The 24659-nt window shown below is 44.9% G+C and overlaps 1 protein-coding gene across 2 annotated transcripts in view; it reads right to left on the bottom strand.

Moving 5' to 3' along the window:
* Positions 1 to 1564: 1564 nt before the first annotated feature.
* Positions 1565 to 24659, bottom strand: part of LOC120893768 (5-hydroxytryptamine receptor-like) — an 82538-nt gene continuing 59443 nt past the window's right edge. For both annotated transcript variants that reach the window (XM_040295865.1, XM_040295864.1), the window contains exons 10-11: positions 23875 to 24611; positions 1565 to 14904 (exon numbers count right to left, since the gene is read on the bottom strand). In XM_040295865.1, coding sequence (XP_040151799.1) covers positions 23928 to 24611 — 684 coding nt within the window. In that variant the 3' untranslated portion in view covers positions 1565 to 14904; positions 23875 to 23927. The remainder of the gene's footprint in view (positions 14905 to 23874; positions 24612 to 24659) is intronic.

Raw genomic sequence — 24659 nt, 5'->3', positions numbered from 1 at the left:
ATTTATAGTACCGCATAAAGCATTAACTAAAAGAACATCATCAGCGAACCCTCAAACGCACTTACCGCTGAAACTGCAATCACTCTAACACGAAGTAAATCGGAATTCCATCCTGATGCAGCAATTAGATTCGAGTACGGTCGCTATCACCGCTATCACCGCTACACGTTCAGCATACGTTACATACGTCGGGATTGGTGTTCTCGCCCTATTAAGAAACCCCACCAAAGCGCCAGCTGCTAGCCAATATGCGTACGAGCGATGTGAACAAGCGATAGGCACGTGAGACTCTAGAACGGTGGTTTGCGTTTTTCGTGCTCACTGTTGTTGTTGTTGTGTTGGTAGGTTACGGTGGTGACCGTAATAGGCTCGCCCAGAGACAGGAAGAGAGATTATAATCCATTAAGCGTTTAATCACGAAGCACTGGCACTGGTTCGTGCGCCAAGCGTGTACCGTCGATAGCACGTAGCACCGGTTAGGGGTTCCGAGTGGTGGAAAATCAGTACCACCAGCGCCGTTGGTGTGGCAACCCGATGAATATTCACTGCCACTTCATTACGTATTCTATCCGCGGTCGCACACTTCAGCCGGAAGAAGTAAACAGTTTGCTTTTGCGTGAAATTTATTACATTGACACTATCTCCCACTCTCTCTCTCTATCTCTCTATCTCTCTCTCTCTCTCTCTCTCTCTCTCTCTCTCTCTTTCTTTGCCGGCGTACCGGTATGGTGGGCGCACGAATAACGGTAAGCGATAGTTTTGTACGGGCGGCACAAAGCAGCAATTAGTGCGTTTTCCCGGTTTTGCCACACTGTTCTGCGGGGGATGCTTCATCGTTATTGGATTAGGGAAATAATTATTCAACACGAGAGAGATGGAGAAAAACCCGTCCAGCTATTTCATTAGTACGAGCAAGTTAAAGTTTTTGTGCATGAAAACAATCGCTAGGAAATAGGTTTTCTTTGTAAGCTGTGGAAGGAGCATACAATCTGGTAAATAATAAAATCATAACTAAAAAAATGAATACTGATAATATAAATGAAACGGTTAGAACTATTTATTAGAAAAAAATGCTAAATTGTATGCTCCCCAACACCAGAACTTTTATTTCAATTAACTACACCGCTGCTCTAGCCAATCATCGACACCAGAATCTCCTTCGTTAGCTCCTTCGATCATCCACCTTGTCATCTCTCCATTCTCACGATGATCTTTCTCTCACCTCCTCTCCTATTTCACGGTTCACGTTCTTTAGCCGCCTGTACGGATACGGCCGCCGTTATCAGCTGTCATCGACGGCCTCTATCGTAGCGGCCAAGGTCGCTTCATAAGATATAAAACAATATAGAAAACTAAAAGAAATAACAAAAGGAATTAGAAAACATAAAAATATCTTAATAATGAACAAATAAAAGAACAGAAAACAGATGATATTTATATAGGTATCAATGTTGATGTGCAATTATTTGATCTTACCTTTTTCTTACCTTACCTTTGCTGTGATCAGCGATTTCAACGATTTAGAAAACACTCGCAATAAATAATAAGCCGTTGCTTTTGTCTTTATTCAATGTTATGTTTATTTCTTGTTTTGTTTCGTTTTCGTTTGTTTTGTTTGTTTGTTTTTTTGTTTTGTCCTCTTCTGTGGTTTGGCTTTTGCTTTCTATTGAACTGTTCGCTTAACGGCGATCCCCGCCCCACTATGGTACGTACGTTTGATTTGAGATTTTTAAACACATATCCTGTACTCTTAACAATATAATCAATAACCTTTAACAAATTCACAATCCTTAGTTTGTTGCTTTCTGTTTTGCACGTGTAGTGCGTTTTTGTGTGTGCGTGTGTGTTTCGGTAGCATCTCGAGCTTACATGTGACGCTCAGCTTTAGTTATGTTTTGATTAACGTGTTACTTGTTTGTTTAGTATCGATTTGATTCACTATTTGGCTAGTTGTTTTGATCTTTTCTCTTTCACACGTCCTCCCATTTTACACTAGAGGATCCAACATATAATTGGATCATTGTTTTGTAGTCAGACGTGAAGCTAGACGAGTGTGGGGCAATGTTGGGAGCTGCAGATCGGCTCCGTCCCGTAACTTGGTGTGAAGCGTGAAGGATAAGATTCAATTAGCATTTAGCTCAGCTCCCGGCGTGAGCCTCTGGCTGGTTGGTCTTTCTAGGTCTTCGCACTTCGTTTCCCCATGTGAGCGGTCAATTCTTCGGCATGCACTGAGATTGCATCTTACCCACTGGTTTTAAAATATATGGTACACCATACACGTACGTACACAGGCGCAATCTAATGTTTCGTAGCGTAGCTTAACAGTTTGTATTTTAATCTAGACAAACGGGGAAGTGCTTCCCCTCAAATATATTCCATTACTATGTACATTATACCGCCGTGATGGTGAAGTGGGCTCCTTCACCGATCGCCACGATCTATTTGTGCGTTGTTTGACACATATGATATTGTTTTGTTTTTTTACAAATTCCCTTTTCAAAAATAGTGTTTGCTTCTCCCCTCTTCACCGTATTTCCGATGCTCACTCGTCGCCCAATTTCTTATACTTTTATTTGTAATACTTAAATATATTAACAATCTACATCTGCTCCAGACCATAAACCTATTAACTTTTGTTTCAATCTGTACGTTTCGTCTGCATATTTGGCATTACGCTGTAAACACTCCTGGGGCAAACCGCTTTTTTGAGTGCTGTCTGGAGTAATGCAAAACATCCAAACATGCATCGTCTCGTGTTGAAACTTCTTCGGGCAGAAAGAAGCATCGAGACGTGCGTATCCTTATCCGCTAAAAACATCCCGCATCGTTCGTTTGTGTTTTGTATTTGGTTTGATAATGTACAGTAACGTTGTATACGCTAGCCTTGCCTGTGCCGCCCTCCTTTGCGTTTTTGTTTGTTTTGTTGGACATTTTGGCATAATAAGTACGTATAGTTAAAGTTGTTCTCCCATTTTGTTTATATATCTAGTGTATACTATGCTATATGTATGTATATGTGCGTGTTTGCACGCTTTGTTTGTTATAGACACATTCAAATCCATCCGCAACTGACGGCAGCCGCTATGTACGGAGCTGTAACAACCATTAAAAGTAGTCTAAATTGGCTATATCTGTGTTACACACACATACACACACACTTACACCCTCCCTTGGCTTAGTCCATTTCATCAAATAGCATTCTGTCTAGCTACATGGTTCCTATACACTAAAACTCTCGGTGGCATTTGCTGAGTGGTTACGGGTTGATTTCGCTGTTTCGTTTTGTTTTTCCTCCTTCCCATCTAGGATGCTTTGTCCTTATGGCTACGTATGTTTGCGTACGATTTACTTTACAATTTAACTATATGATCTATTAAGAGTTCCTACACATTTTTATAACAAAAACGGGTTTGTTTTTCGTCTATTTCCTTACTTCGAACTCCTGGCTGGCATGCTTAACTAGCTTCACGCACACGCAATTCTTACATTGCTACAACATTACGCAACATTATGTCAGCAATCGTGTTCGTGCTGGGGATCATTTTACAGGGTAGTGTGTGTGTAAGGATTTTAACTTTAACTACACAACCACAGCACCTTTCTCCTCACGCCACGTCTTACCGCACGCTCACATGTACAAGATGCAGAAGATGTCGATTACATGCACAAAACAAAGGGTACATTGGCAACGATTCACCAATTTTGTCCTTCAAATCTTCTAGCAATGTTCTCCCGTCCTGGTGGATTGAACGTGGTTTTGATCGCTTATTTCGTCCAACAGAACTGGCTTCTTGTTTAACACTAATCAACAACTGAATGTCAGTTATGAACCTGATCATATAATGGGACCGATCACCTCATTTCGTCGTAAGAGGTGGGCAGAAAGGAAGAACGCAGTGTCACGCGAGATCGTCTCATTAAAACAAAGCCCTTTAAACAAAGCCCAGTTTCTCTAAAACTCTTTCTCTATCAAAAACAAAACCCTTCCAAGGGCCAGTTTGGCACAGGCAAAAAGGACGAATTAATTGGAAGCATTTCAAGCTGCATACCGGCTGTACGTTTTGTGTTGTGCTGCTTCTTAGCGCAGTTTAAGAACCAGCACAAGAAACGTACACTCTGTCGGCCTGAGGGATCGTCCCAGCCAGCTTTTCTTTGTTTTCGTTCGGCTCCAGCACGCTAATAATCATTATTTTTAACGATTAGTCATACCGTTCCGGACTTGGGTGTGGTGGCCGAGAGACCATTGTTTCTTGCTGTCGCTGCTTCCGCAATAAGGAAAGAAGGATTCGATGCCGAAGCTTCCTCTTCTTGCTGATGCTGCTGCTGCTGTTGTTGCTCATTGTCAGTGAAAGGACTTTTGTGTGAATGGGACATTTGTGTCTATAATAGTACGTGTGCAATTAGCAGCAAAAGTGTACTGTAGGGTGTAGATGTTATGGAGAGCTAGCCGAGCGGATCGTTTGATTTCAACAGATTCAGCTACAGTAATATTAGCTATTCAACCAGCAAAACAGACAACAGCACTGTGTAACACTGGCCTCATCGTTTGTGCTTTGGACAGTTTTATAGATGTTTATGAAGGAAATAGAACAGAGTTGTTCCTTTAATGTTTTACCTTCTCTGGTTTTCTAATGACTGCTCCAATACGTTCATTACAGTGACGACGGGTTTTTAAATGAAAATAAAGATAATTTATAAAATACCAAAACGATATCACCATCCTTTCTCACTAAGAAAAACTAATAACCATTTTCCTTCCGTTCTACGAACAGATCCCACTGTGCCATTAGACAGCACAACGGAAACGCTTGTCAACAGCTCGATTGAACGTTGTAATGAGTAACTTGTTAGAGCATTTCAGGCCAGAACTGCTAGCTGTGTTGATGGATAATTTCCGGTCGTCCGGTTCGTGCGAATGCTGTAGCACTACCAAGCCGGGCTACGGCAGGCGGCGGGTAAGCTATGGGGGCATGCCTTATTAGGTGCAAAATTTCCGTCATTCGTACCGCATTTCAGCATTTCACCTAATACCTACTTTGACAGACATTCATAGAAATGGGAGCTCGGCTCAGGGTTAGCGTAATAAATGTCGTTAAAAATGTAATAACTGTTCGAGTGAAGGGTTTGGTGAGGGTTTGGTTTCGCCGAAGGAGAAGTATAAAAAAGGGCGAGCGTTTCGAAAGGATCAATCGCCGGTTGTTCGATGGATGGTGAATTAAGTGGAGTGTTGAGTGGGTGACTTTTCTTGACGCTGTTCATAAAACTGAGGCAGCTTATTTCGCCGATTACAAAGGACAATTTTGTATTCTGTTTGATTTTGAGGCATTACGGCGAAGAACGGCACTGGTGCGGGTGGTTCAAAGAGATAAAATATTAATAATTCAAAGCATTCAGTGAGTGTGTTCTTTAATTAACTTCCCAACATTTCCAACTTTACTGAGAGTTTAAAACTCAAGTCATCCAGTATCACGTCGCCACCGGCACAAGACATGATCTGCCAAGAGAAACATATTGTTCGTGTCCATTCATTATGAAAGCATGCATATATTTAAAACCATTGAAATCTTTCGCACCGGTTATGGAATGTGATTGCAAAGCTTGAATATAATCCTTGTTCGAATTTTTCTCTCAATTTCGATAAACAAAGGGTTTAAAGTTTGAAAGTTCCCTACTCCTTAAGGAAAAAGGCAAGATTATGCAAATCTGGAAAGTTTCGCCCAAGAAAACCAAGACCCAACCCAGCTGGGAACGATTGAGAGGGCAACGATACAAACGAACACCCATTGAGGCGTCTTGCACGGGGCTTATCTATATGTGTGGTTTGAGGCTTATCATATGCATAGCTATTGGACATTTACGCAGGGGACATTTAATAAGGCAATCATCTTATACAGAACCTTTCACGAGCACCATCGAGCAGGAAAAAAATCTTTTCAAACTTTTAGGCTGTTCAGCGTGTGTGTGTGCGAAGCAGAGCAAAGTCTACAGCATCATAACAAACGTGTTTCCACACAGAAGTTAACTTAATTTCACCATTTAGACCCAAAGCAAGCGGGTATAGCCGCCCTCCCCATAAAGGGGACACGAATTGGGGGTTGAATGTTTTAGGAAAATTAAATAATTAAAAACATAGAAGCATTTCAAATTCACCCCACGCGCTGTGTGTCGTTGTAGTTAAGTCGCTCGAAAGGACACACAAAAACGAAGGGCGAAACCAACCACAACGCTTAATTTACAGTAGTGGGACAATTTAATTACAACCCTTGGAAAGAAGCTGAAGAAGAAACAGCAGTGTTGCCGTTTCTTAAAATAGATACTTTTGAAAGGTAAAAAAAGAAGCTGCACAGAATGAAAAAAAAAACAGTTCTTCTGTTCCTCATCACGACCATGAATGCCACCGTGTACTGTGTGTGTTTATTTTTTGTGGAAGCCATTTTGGTTCAGTTGATGATGAAACTCGACAGCATCTTCCGCCATTGCTTCACATTTCACTGTCAAAACCGGGCGACCGACACCATTAGATGTGCCAACAGTACGCGCACCGGCGCTAATTAAACACATTGCGTTGAGCTTATTTTCATTACTTGAAACAACACGCAGCAGCGCGAGGCGGAAGCGGCCGACGGAAAAAAGCAGCGTCCAACACAACAAAGCAAAAATGCCACTCCAAACAATAAAGCATACGGCAAGCAATAAAGCGCCCGCAACGCACAGCAACGTTGCTAAAAGGATTGTAATCAAATTTGCCCAACCGCCACTTTTCCTTCTGCCGCAAAGGTCCGAAGCGTTCGTCAGCGGTTGGGTCAAATGCATTCGACATCAAACGCAAAACTTTTGCGGGTACGTTTGGTGTGGTTTTTCTTCGCTCATTACTGTACCCCTTTTTGGTGTGGGTGTGGTGGTAGGTTTTTTCTTTTCTTTTTTGCCCCTTCTCAAAAGCCTTCCCCATTTTGGACGTACAGGAAGTGCGCTACGTGCAGAAATTACACAATGGTGTAGGATGAAAACCACAACAACAACAACAACAACGACAACAAAAAACACAGCTACCCCAAAAGTCCGGTCAAAGTTTCGTCCGTCAAAAATTAGCCCATAACAACGTAATAATCATTCGGGGTGGTAATTCTACACTGATCATTTATAATGTTGCTTCACTGTTAAAGGCTGAAGAGGAAACAAAATGAAAAAAGAGCACGAGAAAATGAACGGCAAACATCTGGCAACGAAGGGAGGCGTACATTTGCAAATCATTTTGCTGGTTGAGCTTCTTGGAAGATTTTTAAACCCAACCTCCCACCTTCCGCTCAACGTTACCGAAACCGTAACCAAACTGGAGGAAAGCATAAAAATCGATCCCTTTCGCGGTTTGCCGCCCATCCCGAAGCCTAAGCGACTTCTTGCATCCACGCTTCCATTCAAATCAATCGTCCAAATCGCCAACAATACCACCGAAACGAGCGAAAGAATACGTGGAGGAACGTTCGGAGTGGGAGCAGGAAGGAAAATAATAAACCCTTTCTCAGGATTTTCCAAAAAGGTTACTGACGCACTTGCCCTTTTCCCGGCTTCTGCGTTCACACACACACACACACACCCCTACGAGCGCGCGTGCGATCCAGATTGTTGATGAGTTTTTCATTGTTTTGTCACCGTCGTACGTCGCTTGTGAGTGCTTTTGTGGCTGGGACAGTGTTCCCCGGAGCGGTGAATTTGAGAACGGGAAAAAGAAAAGCAAAAAAAAAAACATCGATAGGCTCGATATTATGATATCGGGAATCGAATCGTTAAGAGCAACGCAGACACCAACCTACGAAGAAAAGTAAAAAAAGAGAGCAATCATGCACGGGCAGGAAGTACAGCACAAGCCTGAGGAGTGGTAGTTTTTGCTTTAGCGGGTTAAAGAAAGCAAAACCGTGTCCACATCTCTGCCTCGTCGCTGTATGTTGCGCTTGTTATTTTTTGCTGCTGCCGCTTCGAGACGCCCATCAATCTCTCATCAACTTTGATACGCACGTAGATGCGCTTATCGATACCGACCAGCTCGCCGGCGACTTCCAGCTTCGTCAACAATCGATTCGGCGGGCACCCGGGATGAGAGGCTGCAGAAGGAAAACTGCTACAGCAAAAAAATACAGCCTCCCCATCAATGTCATTCGTTCTCCGGTTACGCCCGTCCGGGCACGAGCAGTGTCACGATCGTTAGAGGAGATTTACTGTAGTGGTTTGGGCGAAGGTGGAAAAAATAGAACGGGAATCGTGGAGTGAGAAAGGATGGATGAACGCTTAAGACATCCACCGACCGATATCGATACGCACGGTAGGGGTAGCAAAGCTCCCAAGCACAAGTGGAAAAGCATCGTTAGGGCACAGTGGGACAAGGTAGTTGACATGCAATGGAGCTTTTAGCACGATGATGAAAAAAGATAATACGCTGAAACAGTTGAATGAGGATTGATGTTAAAATTAATAAAAATCATTCTTCAGATACATCTCACTTCGGGTGGAATAGTAATTGGTTAAGTCTGTAGATGGTGGAGACTTTAAAGAGTCAGCCTAGATCCTGTCATACGCCTCAGATATAGACATCGTTGGTCTGTGGCTCTTCAAGGTAGCTGTAGACTACCAAATGTAGACCTACCTAGGGGTGACGTAGGATAAGCGAACAATCTTTTGAAGTCGTCCATGATCTTGGGTCAAAGGTCATCCCGACTGGTCGCACCATCGAGCCATTCTATACCCATAGCAAGCAGTTTATCTCCAAGAATTTGTCTCGGCAGACAGAGATATCGTACCTTTGGAGTACCAGTACTCACATACATATCTCGTGCAGCGTAGGAAGCTCGTCAAGCTCTGGTGGGTTTATTGGGATATAATCGAACGACCCAGCCCATAAAGTCCTTTAAGGTCGTTCACAATGACCGAGAGATCGTGGTACATAGTCTCATGTTGAGGAGGTAAGATGGCATGGAAGCGTTCACCATTAAGGCCGGAATCCATGACATTATCAATATCATGGTTCCGAGGGATTAGTAATCCTTGATGTTTGTTATTTTGTGTTTCGTCGAATTTATATTATCTTTATTGTCAAACAAATTAGATTTTTAAAATAAAAGAACAAACATTGAGTTTCATTTTAATTCAAAAAATTAAATGATATGAAAATAATAAAACATGCAATTTTATTTTGTCCCCTGCCAAACCCACCGTGCACGGAGTCTGGATGTCGCGTTTCAGAGATTTTGTTTTACCCTTTCGCGTTCCGCGTTGTTCCGATCGAAAAATGCGGGGCGTTTTTTTTCTTCTTCTCTCAAATATAACGACGAGATAAAGTCACAAGCTTCAGACATCATTGAAATACCGATCCGTATAAACTGCAACCACAGCGGTGAGCGAAGGGCACTATGGGTTGGGTTTTACCGCGCACCAAACAAAACACAGCATAAAAAATGCCTTTCTTTTTCTTTTAATAAAAAAAGGATACACTAGAAAGCGGGAACAAAAAAAAACCAACAACCCCGGGAAACACAAATGGTTGATTGATTGCTTTTGAAATGGTATTCCCGCCGATCCTGGCTGGCTCCAACGAAGGCAGGAAGGCCGGAAAATGAGACAGTGGAAAATGGAAAGCTCTCGAACCAGAAGTTTGGGACTTGGAGGGCAGAAAAGAGAGAAGGACAAAGGACAGTGTAATGTGAACGGTTCGTTTGCTTGCTGCTGGGAAACCACTCCCGAAAACCTAATCTAATCAGTGCGTACAGACAACCGATGCTGTATAGTGTCACACACACACCCACACCGGCTCACATCTTTGCCGGGCTTCTGGGCAGCTGCGTGGCCTTCCCGATCGCGGTTCCCCTCTATTTTTGCGGTGGTAACCAGTAAACAGGCGAAAACAAATGCAAAACATGCAGACAGGGGGGGAAAAGATGCTAATTTTAGTTGATTAGCTCCCATCGGAAGGACCAAAGTCCCGCCAGACCCAGCGACTCGAGTGGTATGGAGGGAGAACTAATTTAAGGCACTTCCTGCCGAACACGGCCCAAATGAGTCCGGCCGGCCCCCCTGCTAGGACACCGGGGGCCGCTTGGTCTGCGTCATTCGATTGGGCCGAAATTAGTAATGCTAATGGGGACAGCCCAGCCGGAGCTTTCGGTTAAAATTCAATCAGAAATTCCCATAAAACCCCTTGAGCCGCCTGTTGGTAGTGGGGAAGGTGCAACACGCTTTTGCCAGTGTGTTGAGGCTATTTTTTTTTCCTTCGTTCACCTACCACTGCGCAAGATTTTGAGGTTTCGATCGAGAACGCTCTCACTTTTAATCGATTACTGAACCAACCAAAAGGGCAGTAACGGTTGCGGTCCGGAAGGTGGCGGACAAAACCCGGTAGAGCGCGCTTCTTTTTTGTACCTGTTTGCTTTGCTAAGGTAAGGGATTTAAACCGCCCGTTTGACACTGGGGACACTGGGGGGAGATGAATGATGTGATTGTAATTGGCTTTTACATCGTTTCGCGCGGTAATGAGCAACATTAAATGCGCCCCAACGTTCACTGGCGTGGATTGAATTTTCTATTCCGTATTTGAAAGGGAGCGTATTAAAATGGCGTTCGTCGATCGACAGGTCGGTTGGAGGATTTAATTGCAAAGCGTAAACCTTTTGGGTGTAATGAAACGCTGTAGAGCTTCGCTGGGCAACAGCTCATTAGCGCACGGACGGAAACGAGGTGAGTTGTGCATGAAAGTTGCGTTTGTAGTTAATTTTTGAAATACGCCTAAAGGTATGCAATACGCCATGCAATAGCATCCTTCGCTGAATCAGTTTGCATACAGCACAAATCCTTCGATATTTAAGCCAATATTACTCACACACATGGAAATAAGCTTTTGCAAAAAAAATCCAATTGACAGAAAATGGACACACTAATGCAGTCTAGCGGCTTATAAAACCATCATTTATTTGGCTGATGGGATACCGCAACCATCCCCCGATGCTCGTTGACCGTTTTGCAAAATGTTTTATTCATTGGCCATCATAATAGGAACGCCACACACACGCAGTCATCATAAAACATGTAGCAAAGTGTATAGCGAGGAAAAAATGTAAAAAAAAGAACTGACGCAACATATCAAAGAGAATGTAATATAAAAATAAATCGTTACCGCAGCAGTTACCGGGTCAGCCGACCCGACCCCTGTGGGAATATTTGGCAGCGGCTTTTAAATTCAGTTTTAACCCTGGCTGCGTCCTCTGCTTGGTGCTGCGGGTTTCCTCGTGGTTTTTTTATGGCATCAAATCCCCCAAAACGTAAGCTTAAGGTGCTCGCTTAGCGCATCAAATTCGAGGAACAAATCACGCTTCCACGTACAAAAAGCGCACGAAAAAGCAACAGCATAAAAAAAGAGAGAAGATAAAATCGCTCACTACATTACATTAGCTTAACCTGACCCAACTCCCCGGCAGGGATGAATGCGAATTATTGTCCATACATATATAATCATACAAGCGTGAAGCTTATGCTTTAAATGATGATTGAAAGCAGACGCCGCACCATGTGTGTGCACTGGCAAGCTTTTACCTGCTAAACTTGATCCCTTTCTCCATTTTTTTGTTGTTGCTTGCTTACTTCGCTCCCAAAACGCCCTTTTCACCTTTTGCCCACGACCTGGGCTGGCCCTTGGCAAATGAAGTTGAATAGCGAATCAGCTGCGGTGCGATCCGGGGCAGGATGGCTACGGGAAAGTTGGCTTCCCCGAGACCGGCTCTGGATTACCGCCCTGGGTTGCCGTGAATTACGGGCGCAATTCTATTACGAAGCGGAGTGCCGCTCTGTCAGTATCATTCGGCTCACCATCAGCATCTTGGCCATATTTCTCTTCCTGCTCGTCGGCCGCTCTTATCGATTGATGGAAAGTAGCAGCAGCAGCAGCAGCAGCAACACAAAAAAGGTGTTGGAAAAATGACATGCGTCTCCGGTGTACGACGGCGAAAGATGGGAAGAACGCTTTCGACACCTTCGACACTCGGCAAGGATGTACCTCACGGAGAGGACAGGGGCAGATAAGCTGGCGCTAGTGAATGCCGCTGGTAACGAACGCAGGATCCATCAAGATGCTCAAAGGGTAAAATGGGACTTTGAAAAGAGGCACAAATTTAAACCTTTCATAAGAGAGGCAAAAACCGGCACCTTGTCGGAGGTGCCACGCGAACGCAAGCTAAGCCGTGGCTCCTCATGTAAATCGAGCCTTTCCGGGTGGTGTGTTTCGATCGTACCGATACACGGTAAGAAACTGGAACGGAAAAGCTTTGAAAAAGTAGGGGGGAGGAAAGACAAAACGCCTGTCCATCCATTCACGCAGGGTTTACATGCTATTACAACTGTGTGGAAGCTTCCAACATGCATGCATGATCGAGGCTATAAACGTACGATTACAGGTAAAATGATCATTAAAAAAAAAACAGTTTGTGAACAACGATAAAATCATTTCACCACCTTTTTTTACATTTCATGCAAATGGTTGCTGTTGATAAATGCTTGTTTCTGTACTGTGATGAAGCGCCTAAAGGTATGCAAAGGTATGTTTATGTAATTTGTTTATTTAATCTAAAATGTGAATTTTTCTAATTTGGATGCTTTTATGCGTTTCAAGGTATTTAACATGGGGCTTGTAAATAAATAGATAGGATAAAAAAATACAATCATAAAATAGGCTCTTGGTGCTTTTGCTAACTGTTCCCTTAATCCGTTGGCTATTTTTAAGCGCCTTTCGTCATGCAATGGAGTTCAATGGCATTATATTTAAAAAGTTGATTTAAACTGATAATAAATCTAACTAAAGAAAGACATGTGGTCTTTCCGTGTTAGATTTAGCTCAATACCGTGGCATGTATGGGTATTGAGCAAATCTCCTTTTGAAATAATGATAAGCGCCTGAAGATATGCAATAAGGTGTAATAAATCGTTATTGTTCACTTAAAAAAAGGTCTAAAATGCATAAAATAGACATACTTGCATGAATGTGAATCCAAATTTCTAAACTCAATATAAAAAATCAACATCGGCTCACCACAGAATCACTGTTTTGTGATTTGTGTGCTTTCTTTTTTTCTAGCTTAACAACTAAATATTAAACCACAAAATGCTTATTGCTTTCCCCGTGGCAGAAAAGCCCGTACACAATGCCAACAAGGAAGTCATAATCGTTCGCATCGATCCGGTGAGGGTGGTTCGGTTGACGGTTGGACAACGAGGGAAACTCCCTAAGGATCAAAAACACGTTCACCTTTATCCTAGCCATGCGGTGCGTTGCCATCCCCGCGCACCGGGGGTGCTTTAAAATTGAATCTTTACTCAAAAGCGGGACATGCTCGAGCCGCCCGAGCGAGTGTTTGTACAACGCACAAAAAAAAAAAAAGAAAGTCCATCGTTCGGAGGTCACTTACACACACCATCACCACCACCAGTGCCACCTCGGAGAGGCGCGCTTTAAAGTGCAAAGTGTGACAATAATGCCAATAATGGGGTAGCGCATAGAAAAGGTGGATGAATGGGAACAAAGCTTCCGGAATGGGGGACAGGCAGAAAAGCTCGGAACGGATGGAATGGCCGCTCAAAATGATGATGATGATGGTGCGTAAGCGTGCGATGGTGAAGCACCGGGATGCTGCTCCGCTGGGCGGGCATAGGATAATGGCGCGATGAGACCACGAGACGAGTGCGCCGCTATTGCTCACAGGATACGGCGCGTACTTATTTTATTCTTCTCTACCTGGTGCGTCCGTCCGCTGTGGCCCTTCGCCGTCTCTACCGTGGAGCTCAGTACGGTTGGGTTTGAGACGGCGAAGGGCCGTTTTCTGAGGATTACGAGCAGGTTTCTTTCTTTTTTGTTTGCTTCTCTCTTTCTCTTTCTCTCTGTGACGAGTACGGTGCGTATCCTGTCGGGGGAGCAAAAAGCGCGCACACAATATCATCCACCAGGAAGTGGAATGCACTTCGGGCAAAAATGGAACGACCGCTTTGCCGCTCGCTGTGCAATGCTGCTTCTCGTCCCGGTGTTTTGTGCCCGGAAGCACATCTTCATAAATTGTACATTCGTGAGGGGTTTCTTTTGCTTCTTGTGTGTGTGTGTGTGTGTCATCTCGTGTGGCGACGAGGCGTGAGTTTTTACTTCCCTTCGTGCAGACGCGTGTGTGTTTGGTGGTTTTATTCAACTCACACATACACACACATCCGTAGCCATATACATGTATATACATAAAACACCATTTGCTGGTACAGGACATGCAGGACATTAATTGAGTTATGTGCGTACACACCGCGGATACATAAATCCGCGTAGCCGTGGACAAGAAAATCTCATCCCGACGCCCTCCCCCTGGAGGCAACAAATAAAGATAAACTCGGGGATAGGGAGGACCGAGACCGAAATCAAAAAGAAAAGAAAAAAAAATCTACAAAAATACGACCTCCTTTTCGTGGGGGGTTTTTTTTTTTGTATGCCTTTTTACACACTCCAATTTTACCTTTTTGGCACACCTTGGCGAGCGTCCCGGCACAATTTGTCGCTCTTCTCGGAGGCGGAGATCCGTTTTTTTTTGGTGTGTGTAAGACGACGACATCCTTACATCATCATTACTACCTGTTCTCTTTCACGACCATTCCGTGGCAGTGCCTGAGCTTCCGTTCGGCTGATTCCGGTCTCTTTCCATGGCAACGCAGCCAACGCTCCCAAGACGGCGACGGACGACGACGACGATTTTCGTTTGATTATTTGTCGTGGGCGAAAATTACACAAGCAACGCTTTTGTTCGCCGAGGGCACGCCTTGATCGGCACGATTAAGCGACCGACGAACAATCGGGAGATGGTGTTGGGCTTCACTTCCGTCCTCCGCATCGGTTGGGGGCGCCTGTGAAAGTGAAACGGAAAAAGCAAAGCGAAACAAAATGGGAGAAAACGGCGGGTTTCAGTAAGTTGTTGTTAATTAAAATCGGATCGGTTTGACTTTTTTGTTTTGCATTCGAATTTGTCCGGACGCCAAAGATAGGCGCCGAGCTTTGTATTCTCGATCGTGTAACCGGGTGGGCGCGTGTGAGAGTGTGTGACGCTTTGTGATTGACACTTCAAAGCCAGCTCGGGTTGCTTCGGGATGAATGTGTTTGCCGTGGTAACATGCTTTCGATTCGATTGATGAAAGAGCGCATTGCGTTTGTTTTTGCGAACTTTTGGAACGACTCAACACGTGTATCTGTGTGTGTGTGTTTGTCTGAGCGTTTGTCTGGCGAAGAAAATTAATTACGGTGTCTGCAATCGGGTGGTGCGAGGCATGGGTGGTTGATAGAAATAAAGGGGCTTCTAATCTGTTGAAATGTCTTTGCTTCTTAAATTACGATAACACAGGTGGCACAAAGGGTGGAACCTTACGTTTGGAGCGTAATTAATCTCACAATACATTTTAATGATTAAAACTACAATGCATTTCGAGCTTCTTTTGGCGTTGGATAAGACACAATGAAGCAGCATAAGCATTATTACAGTGTGTACCATAAATTAATGAATAATCGGTATATGTTTGTATAATATTTTTTAGCTACGAGTTTGTTTGTTCTTATCATTGCCTTACTGTTCATTCTGTAAGTAGTAGTTTCATTTGATTTCTTGTACAAATCCTTCGGTTTCTCACGATCTCAACTGGCAAGGGATTGTAGTAGAAGGCAAAAGAATAAACCGTTCTGTTTGAATGAATAATTAAAATCAGTGAGCATCCAGGCTGTAAGTTAAGACAAAACCAAAAGGTCCATAAAATTAAAACGTCCCGGCAAAAGTCAAACACCAGTAAGATTAAATGGTATAAAACCATCGCCATCGCCCAATTGTCCTTACCGTCCATTGTAAAAAGGTTACAATAGTGAGGCGCATCAAAATTCAGTAAGCAAAAAAAAACAACTTTGAGAGCAAACTTTTATCAACCTATCTTTCAGCACAAACTACCAGCTCGCTCGGTACAAACTTTGCTCTCTATTAGAAACCATTACGGAAATTATAGTACCAAAAAAAAAGAAAAAGAAACAAAATCTCAAAGATTACAACCAAATTGTGCAGTGCTCGAGATTCCTCTCCACCGTACAAAAGGCACCGTCATCGGCATTCAGCAAAATTATCTGAAGCTTCCTTGTATTGTGCTCCCTTTGCAATTTCCCCTCTCGTTACCGGTCGCTTTCCCGGATAAAAGCTTTCCCGTGCACACACCGGTTAAGCACCGGCGAAGGCAGTACGCTCGGTGGCGCAACTTTCCACGTCCTTTAGAGCGCTGCTTTAGTGCAGCGCAGGGTTTTGGGATGGTTTTGAAAAACTTCTCCAAAGTTCATTACGACATGTTTATCGTGCAAACGGAGGGGGAGAAAAGAAAAAAAAAAACAGACGAGAAGGTAGCAAAAATGCTATTCTTCCGTGTGCGCGAGCGCTCCAGGAGCGTTATCGTCAACTATCGCCAGCGAAAGAAGCCGCACCAAAAGTCACCTTTCGCGCCGGCGACGGTGACAGGGTTCCGAGGGGCCATAAATAGTCCGCAAGGTATAATATGCAGGAGGTGTTGGTGGTATGGTAAGAGGTGAACATTATCGTGATGGTACCGGCCCGTATCAGATGGGAAGTTTTAGTTGGTGGAAGCGCGGGCGAGTGGGTGGAGTGAAGACATTTTGTGCCATTTTGCTCACCGTTTTGGCCGGCCGGACTACTACCTGCCCGTGATGCCCGGCAGATCGTGAAGCGTTAATTAATAGACCATTTGACCTCTGGGTCACGCTTTGCGCTTTGGTCGAAAGTTCCACCACTGTAGCTGGCTGCCGAAGAAGCCCCATTGCTGGTGTAAACGAGCACGCTCAGCTTCCCACCCTCAATGGTTGCCAGCTCAGCGCGCGCGTTGCGAAATCTTTCGAAAGCAAGCAATTACGAGCGGGTAAAGGAAAGTGCACCTCCATTTTATTGTGCACCCAAAAAGCACCGGTAAAGGTAAAGGGAACTATTCTCACAAAAGAATGCCTGAGCGGAAAGTGCTCCGTGGGGGCTGTATCGTCCGTCGGTCCGCTCGGTTGGGTGTAGCAAAATTGTTGGACACTTTCGTTTGCACATTCTGCGTCCCGCCGACGCTTCGTGTGAGTAGCGAGCAGTGGTTTGATTGAATGCAAACGTTTCGTGCATTTTGTGGGCTGCTTCTTGGAAGCACACAAGCTTACAGTTGGCTGAAAATTAAACGAAATGCAATTCGTTTTTGTTGCTGTTGTTGCGGTTTCCATTCGCACAAACGGAAGCTTCTGTGGTCGTCGAGCGTATCGTGGAATTTTAAAATTAAAACCCCGCCAAAAAAAGCTCCTACTGGTTCAGTGTAAACTTCGGCTTCATCACACACTGCCCTGGTTGGTAAGCTTGCCTTCGCATGCACCATCCACAGAGGGTTGCCAGGTAAAAGTCAAAAACTGTACACGCGAATGGAATGTTGATTTAAAATTAATTCAAATTTTGCTTCAATTACAATTGCGAATTTGGGACGAAAAACAATAAAAAAAAAAACACTCTCACTTACACAGAAAGAAATGAACCAACAATTTTGCAAACCTTTTCCCCGAAAATGTTTGAGGGAAGACGGAGAAAAGCTCTGTGTAGGGAAGGTAGGGGAATCAATCATGTGCATCATAGCATAATGAAAATGTAAAGCATGCACACTGTGCTGTGTGTTGTGTGCTCGTGTAATTGAATTTTAACTCCATCCTTTCGTTTGAATTTTAACGCACACAGTTTTGTTTGCATTTGCAAAGCAGTGCAGCATTGCAGCGTGGCAGTGGCAGTAATGTTATTATTTTTTTTGAAAAGCCAAAGAACAAAGCAGCAATGTATTCTTCAGAACTCGCCTGCAAGTATGCAATTTTGAAACAATTTATACCTGTTTAGTTCGTTCCTGCTGGCAGTTATGTTGTTGCCATATCTCAACAATGATAATGTAAAGTAAAAGTTAATTGTAATTGCTTTAAATATTGACAGCAATTGAAACAAAACGAAGCAGTCCCGGCCATACAAATTCTATTGAAGGTGTAGCAGATTTACTGCTAACAGTAGGTCACATCTAACTTAGCATTGCCAAAAGCCAGGTAAAGAAACGTTAAACACCAGAAGCGTAAACGTTCTCGTGTTTTACCCCAGAACATAAATAAGGAAAACGCGCCACAGATAAGCAATTAAACTTCCGTAAAACCCAGGCATAAACAGGAAAACGTTCGCTACATCCACAATGCACGGATAGTTGATAAAACACAGGCACGCTAGGTATAATTTAAGAAACACCTGTAAAAACCCAAACCCGGAAAACCAAATGAAAGCTCACATTTGACAAACATCTGGTTGCCAAATGTGTCACAACTTTCACACCATATTTGTTATAAATAAAGCTCGAACTGATGGAGAAGTCAGTTCACCTTCCATAGACACGTAGATCACTCGTGCTCTGGTGCATCTCACCAATTTGCAGATTCCGCCGAAGGCTCTGCCCAATTTGATAATCATTTTTGGTTATCAGCTGTTCAGTCAGTTGACCGATCAGCATTACCCTCATCGAAATAAAGTGCACGTTTGCACCAGTTCCACCCAACTTCTCCCACGGTGTCCGATTCCGCCTCGGTCATCAACTCGACGCGCAAGGTCGATCCAGTCCGCGATTCCGCCGACGTAAGCAAGTGCTTCTTTTCGAACTTAGCGTAAGTGTGAACGGGTTGACGTAACCGATACGCGACGAATGTGTATACATTTTGGTGTCGCGTTCCGTACGATCCCCTTCCTCGTTCCACACCCTTTCACTGCGCTCCGCGCATTGACTCACCGTAACGGTTTGAGAAGCGCGGCCGAACCTACCACAAAGGGTAACGCGAATTACTTATGTTACTTTCTGGCTACCAGGAAGAATAACTTTCAATGCGGAATTGAACATGTCATGAATCGGAATACGCCTTGAAGTACGGTGCATTTGAGTCCCAAAAGTACTAGCTAACTGCAAGATGTGTAGGCGCTTAAGGGCAAGTTAGTGTACGTTTTATTTATGCTTTTATTTTGATTTTAACAACGGTCTGTCGAAGGAAAGCCTCGCCGAACTTTACAACTCAACTTTCGTAGAACTTTACAAACACCATTAGCGCTCACACAACAGTCCCTCAATTTTTAATTTGCCCGAGCTTCGAATGCGCCGCATACAAATAACTCACCCGTCCAAATGCATTGTAAATGATGTGCTGCATTGCCCTCAATAGAAGTATTATCAAACTTGCGAGGCGGATCCACTTCTCGGATGCACTTGCTTCCTTTGCTCCCCCTGCTAAAATGAATCCCCTCATGTGGCTGGAAGCCGGCATGTAAAGTTTATACCAACTTTCTGGAGTCAAAAACTTTCGGAAAGTTAATCACACTGCTTCAGTTCCGGTGTGCACTTTATCCTGCCCAAATGGACACACGGACCATTTGGTCTGCTTTGGTTGATGTAATATAAGTACAAACATACACAAACACACACACACACACATACACGTTCCATTAGTGAGTGAGGTTGAGTGGCCACGCCGACAGTAAATCGGATATGAAAAGGCAAACAATTCGTTCGTTTCGGAGAACGCTATTCGTGCTTTCGCCACTTTCTGCACACACTGACCGTCGATGCGTCGATCTTTTCCCGTTAGTGTAGTGACCTTGCAAGTACTCATGGCTGTGTGTGTGTGTATGTGTCTGTGCATGATGGTTTTAGTATGCATGCAGCAAGTCTTCTGCTGCGGAAACGGTTCCTCTTCCCTTTTTTGTGCCGATCCACTGCACCATCCACACATCGTTGGAGAGCAAACATTGTGAAACTCTTCTCATCGGTAATAGAATTGGTAAATATTGAACCAGGGCCGTTTTTTTTTGCTTGCTGTCCCTCTTCTCTCCTGAACCTCACCAACGAGGGTGGTGTGTACGTGTACTTCAGCGGGTTTGCGCTTTGGCAAGCGAGTGCGCTGCGCTTGACAGCAAGTCGAGCGAAAACAAAACAAAACAAAAAAAGCTCCATAACGGCCAATGTGTCAAACTTTAGGGAAAACTAAGCTTTTGTGCACCTTTTTCTATTGAAAAAAAAACAAAGTAAAACTTGTGTGTATGATCTTTTTTCATTTGCTTTGCTTACTTTGTGACTGTGGAAGCATTTTTTCTTCCGTTCAATTGCAGCAACTTTTCAAATCGTCCAAACGTGATCGTTCGGATAATGTTTGCTAGACCATTTGCCCCGGGGGGGGGGTTTATTCTTCCACGGCGCAAATCGAACGAGCGTTATTGGGACGAACGGCAAATGGAACGAAATTGTTTGCTAATATTTGAGCAGAGCATCGCGGCGTCACCGTTTGATAAGTGAAAACATCAGCTCAGCAGTGTGCAAGCGAGTAAAACTACACCTTTTCGCAGCATCGTAGTAGGTGATCGAACCAAAAGAATTGAGCAAATTTTACAGCCAAAGTGACTTTGGTGGTCGCCGTTACATACGGCAAAGCGGGAAAGCACTGCGAGGAAGAAGGCTTAAACATTGCATTACCGTTGTGTTTGTTTGGCCGAACATCTTCGTTCGAATGATTGGTGTAAAAGTAATGGTTCATTCCATGCATTCGATAAGCAAAAGTTGTAATGCAGTTTGCATACCATTAGGCGAATAAGCGGCTTTAGGGCCTTGATTGGGTTACCATTGAACGTTTTCACCGACGTACATCGTTTTACCGAAGCAATTTACAAGACAATCGTTTGGCGTGTTGGTAAACGACTGGAAAACATCAAATCGAATTATTCATCCCTCACTGAAATGACTCCAGCGGGGTAAAGATATCATCAACTTTTGCTTCTCGTTTGTGTTGTTTCCGGTCGAAGCAGAGATTGGTATCATTTGCATCTTGTAGTATTTATTGCTTCTTTTTCTGTTTAACGGCTCGGTTGAAGCTCCTGAACTAATGCGCAATCATGTGCAAACGGCAATCAAATCGCAGTACAGGGAGAAACACGGAAGTAGGAGCGATGGGTGGAAGGCCAGTTTTACGATGACATTATTCCCTAAGGATAGTAAAGATGGGGATGGGTTTTGGTAGGAAAGAGTGAAACGAATTCGAACCAATGGTCTCATCCATCGGGCCCGCTCCCTTGCCAGCTTGCCATCGTTGCTGTGTTTTGAGCAAACTGTTGTGAGACGTGCACACAGACATGCCCCATCGACAAACCGGTACTGGCTCATGGTGGGGCTGGGCATGGGCTGATGTTTCATCTTTCCTTACGTGGGCTGGACGGGTCGTAACACTCCCACGAGAAACCGTCGGCATGAAGACGACCTGGCACTGTTCCGGCATACAAAGCAACGGAATTCAATTCAATCATGAAATTTACTAATTTCCCCCCGAGATGAAATCGAATGATAATGAATTATAACGGCTTCCTCCGGGTGGGGGGATGGTGTCCCTTTGAGGATGGAAATGGATGGGCAGTGAGAAGAGCGAAGCAAAAAAGAAGCCATTAAAAAGAAGACGTCGGCACTGCAGTTGGTTCGTGCAGAAGAAGATCTCGTTCGAAGGCAATATCAGGTTTGAATAGTTTGCTCCAGGGGTGGGTCTGAAACATTTCGCCTCTTTATCCAAGCTACCCTCGTACCGCCCTTCCCACTCCTTGGCGATTCTTTTGTGTTATGAAAAACATCCCTTTCGACTGTCCGCTGCTGCTGCTGCTGCTGCTGCTTCGATTTCGCAAGATACCGTGTGCTGGAAGTTAAACGGCGCAGGTCGGGAGTGTCCTATAAGGCGCTTTTCCAATCTTCCTTTTACTGGCTGGCTGCCTTTTTTCCTCATTTCCTGCCTGCTTGCTCGCTATCTAGCCGCTCTGTTGTCTGCCACTTTGCCCAGCGGCGATACAAACCAGCGCTGCTACCGTTTCTTTCAGCACTGCGTTCGTCCCTCTCTTTTGCACTGCACTTTCCCCTCCCGGTCCCGGAGCCCTCTTATCTCAGGGTGACGCACTATCGACCGCACCGGATCACTTTGAACAAAAAAAAAAGGCTTCGGGATCACAGCGTTTCTTCTTTTTGCTTTCCTGCAGCGACGAAGGCTGGCCGATCTCTCTCCGGTGCTAGTGTAATTAATTTTTTGCCCCGAAGGGACCCGCCGGCAAGCGGACGAAGCGTGCTGCAATCCGGAAACCCGTGCCCTTTTGGTGACCGTGGGCGGGGCCAGATCCGGGTTAAAGGGAGCACCCGGCTTTTATGAGCTACTAATCAACGAGACCCGTCGAAAACCCCCGGACACGCGCGGTCGGTGGATGGCTCCGCTGGTGACCCGCTGAGAGTTAATGAGCGATAGCTGGCCAGCTTGTCCCAGTTGGGAAAGGAACGGCACGAGGAATGGTCTCTTCTGCTGCAGGCGAAAGAGCCTTCTTTCTTCCTCATTTGCTTGTGCCTGTTTCCCTGTTTGTGTGCGAGTGTTTGTGTTAGCAGATTTTACGGCACGATTGGTGTGCGTTAAATTTGTGAAGACAGATTAATTTTGCAATCCGTGCAAAGCGCCGAGAGGTCAAGCATGGGTTGAGATTTGTAAAGCGGTCCTCTAGAGAAAAACAGCCTGATTGATCCATCCACATTTGCGCGTTTGGGAAAGGTCAAATGGTACAGCTGGAATGGTAACCCTTATTCTGGTGTTATTTGGTGTTAGGTGCCCAAATAGACCCATACGAAACAATCCCAACAATCGATGGACTGGTTTTCATCGATTGTGAAGTGCAATGCGCGTGACAGGATTAATGCAAAAATGTTTTGAGCTAAGAAAGTTTGCAACAGACGAAACGCGCTCCAAAATCGGGTATCCTTTTTCGATCTTGAAAGCAAAAAATAACCACAAAGTAGAAAGGTGAAGAAAGGGAACCGAGGTCGCTGCTGTACAAAACACGATTTAATGGTTTGTGACGTGGTTTTTTTTTCGTTTTCGGAGTAAAATCGATCGCCCTCGAATCCTATCAATTCTTTGGGACGCCCTGGATTTAAGCCCTGGTTACGGTTCATTAGCGTTTGGGATTGCCGGCCCGTAATGGTCAATTATTTTCAAATTCGTCCACTTAGGATGGTTTTGTTGTTGTTGTTTTTGGTATTCAAGGAGCATGGATTTCTTATTCCCAAGTGTGCAAGCAAAAAAGCAGAGAAAAAGAAAAGGGGAAAGACGAACAGCGGGATTGGCTTTCGCGTGATTAAATTCCGGGAAGCAAACTGTAGTTTTTTTTGCGAGCAGTTTAAGGTATTAAGAAAAGTTTGAATTCTTGCAGAGTGGAGGGAAATGTTGAAGTTTAGCAGTCCCAATATGTTCATGTCATTGTCCATGATCAATTAATTTTAAAGAAATAATAAAATAGATGTGGATTGAGTTTACTTTTCTTGTTGTAGGAACGCCCCAGCTAAGAGTTGAATAACCCAAAACTTAACCAACTTGAAATTTGAGATTTCAAGTAGCCTGAGAGCACGTAATCTTCAACATTTTCGATGTTCCTGCCGATCGATTACGCTATCTGCTGTTCGGTTTGACTGATTTGATTTCATGATGCATCGTAGGACGTGTATAAAACAGATTAAAATATGACTGTGTTGAGAACCATCGAGATAACACACTGATTGAAAAGCTATTGAAACGCGGGCTATGGTTGAATTGTGAACAAATAATCACACTGCAATGTAACAACCGCGCTCACACGCATCCTTCCACCACCATCCACAATGCAATGCACTTTCCATTCCATCAATCCCGGCGGGTGCATCGAGGCTCGTTAAAATGTCCGGCTCGTTTGTCCAATGATGCGTACTTACCGTGGCTGCATTCGCTCCTGCTCCGCCCGCTCGTCGCCAGCTCGTCATCGGCTTTATAGCTTGCCCCGCCGGTAGTTGGCGGACCGGTGGGTGCCGAACAGGATGCGCTTGAACGCCTGCCGGAACTCGGGGCTGAAGATGGTGTAGATCACCGGGTTGAGCGTGGAGTTGAAGTAGCCGAGCCAGAGGAACAGCGACGCGACCGTGTCGTTGATCGAGCAGCTCTCGCACAGCGGCAGCAGCAGCGCGGTGAGAAAGAACGGCAACCAGCAGACGACGAACGCGCCGGTGATGATGGCCAGCGTTTTGGCCGCCTTCCGTTCCCGCTTGGCCTCGAGCGTTTCCTTGCGCTTCGAGACCTGGGCCTGCGGGTTCGGCGTGCTGGCGATGTTGAGGGTGGAGCCACCGCCCGCCCCCTGCAGCCCACTGCCCGCGCTGCCGGGCGTGAGGTGGGCAGTGGGTGTGCCGGCCGGTTGCTTTGCCGCCGTCGCCGCATTGTGGTGCTGGTGCTGGGGTGGCAGCAGCGGCGAGGAGGCGTGCACGGCCTGCACCGGGTAGGTGGGGCCGGGCAGGGTGCCACCGTTACCGCTCGGGCTGGTTTTGCCGGCAGACCCGGTCCGTCCCGGGTTATTGTTATTGTTCGATTCCGAGCAGCCGGCAGCCTGCGCCAGCTGCTGGTGCGTGACCTCGTACGACACCGTCGGTATTTGATTGTTGCCCAGCGGCGTCCCGTTGCCCTGCGTGGCGAGAGAAAAGGGAAGAAAACGAGGGTACACGTAAAGGCG

The sequence above is a fragment of the Anopheles arabiensis genome, chromosome 2 (genome assembly GCF_016920715.1).
Source record: "Anopheles arabiensis isolate DONGOLA chromosome 2, AaraD3, whole genome shotgun sequence".
Taxonomy (NCBI): Eukaryota; Metazoa; Arthropoda; class Insecta; order Diptera; family Culicidae; genus Anopheles; species Anopheles arabiensis.
The sequence above is the reverse complement of the archived record's forward strand: the minus strand, read 5'-3'. Positions and strand labels throughout refer to the sequence as shown.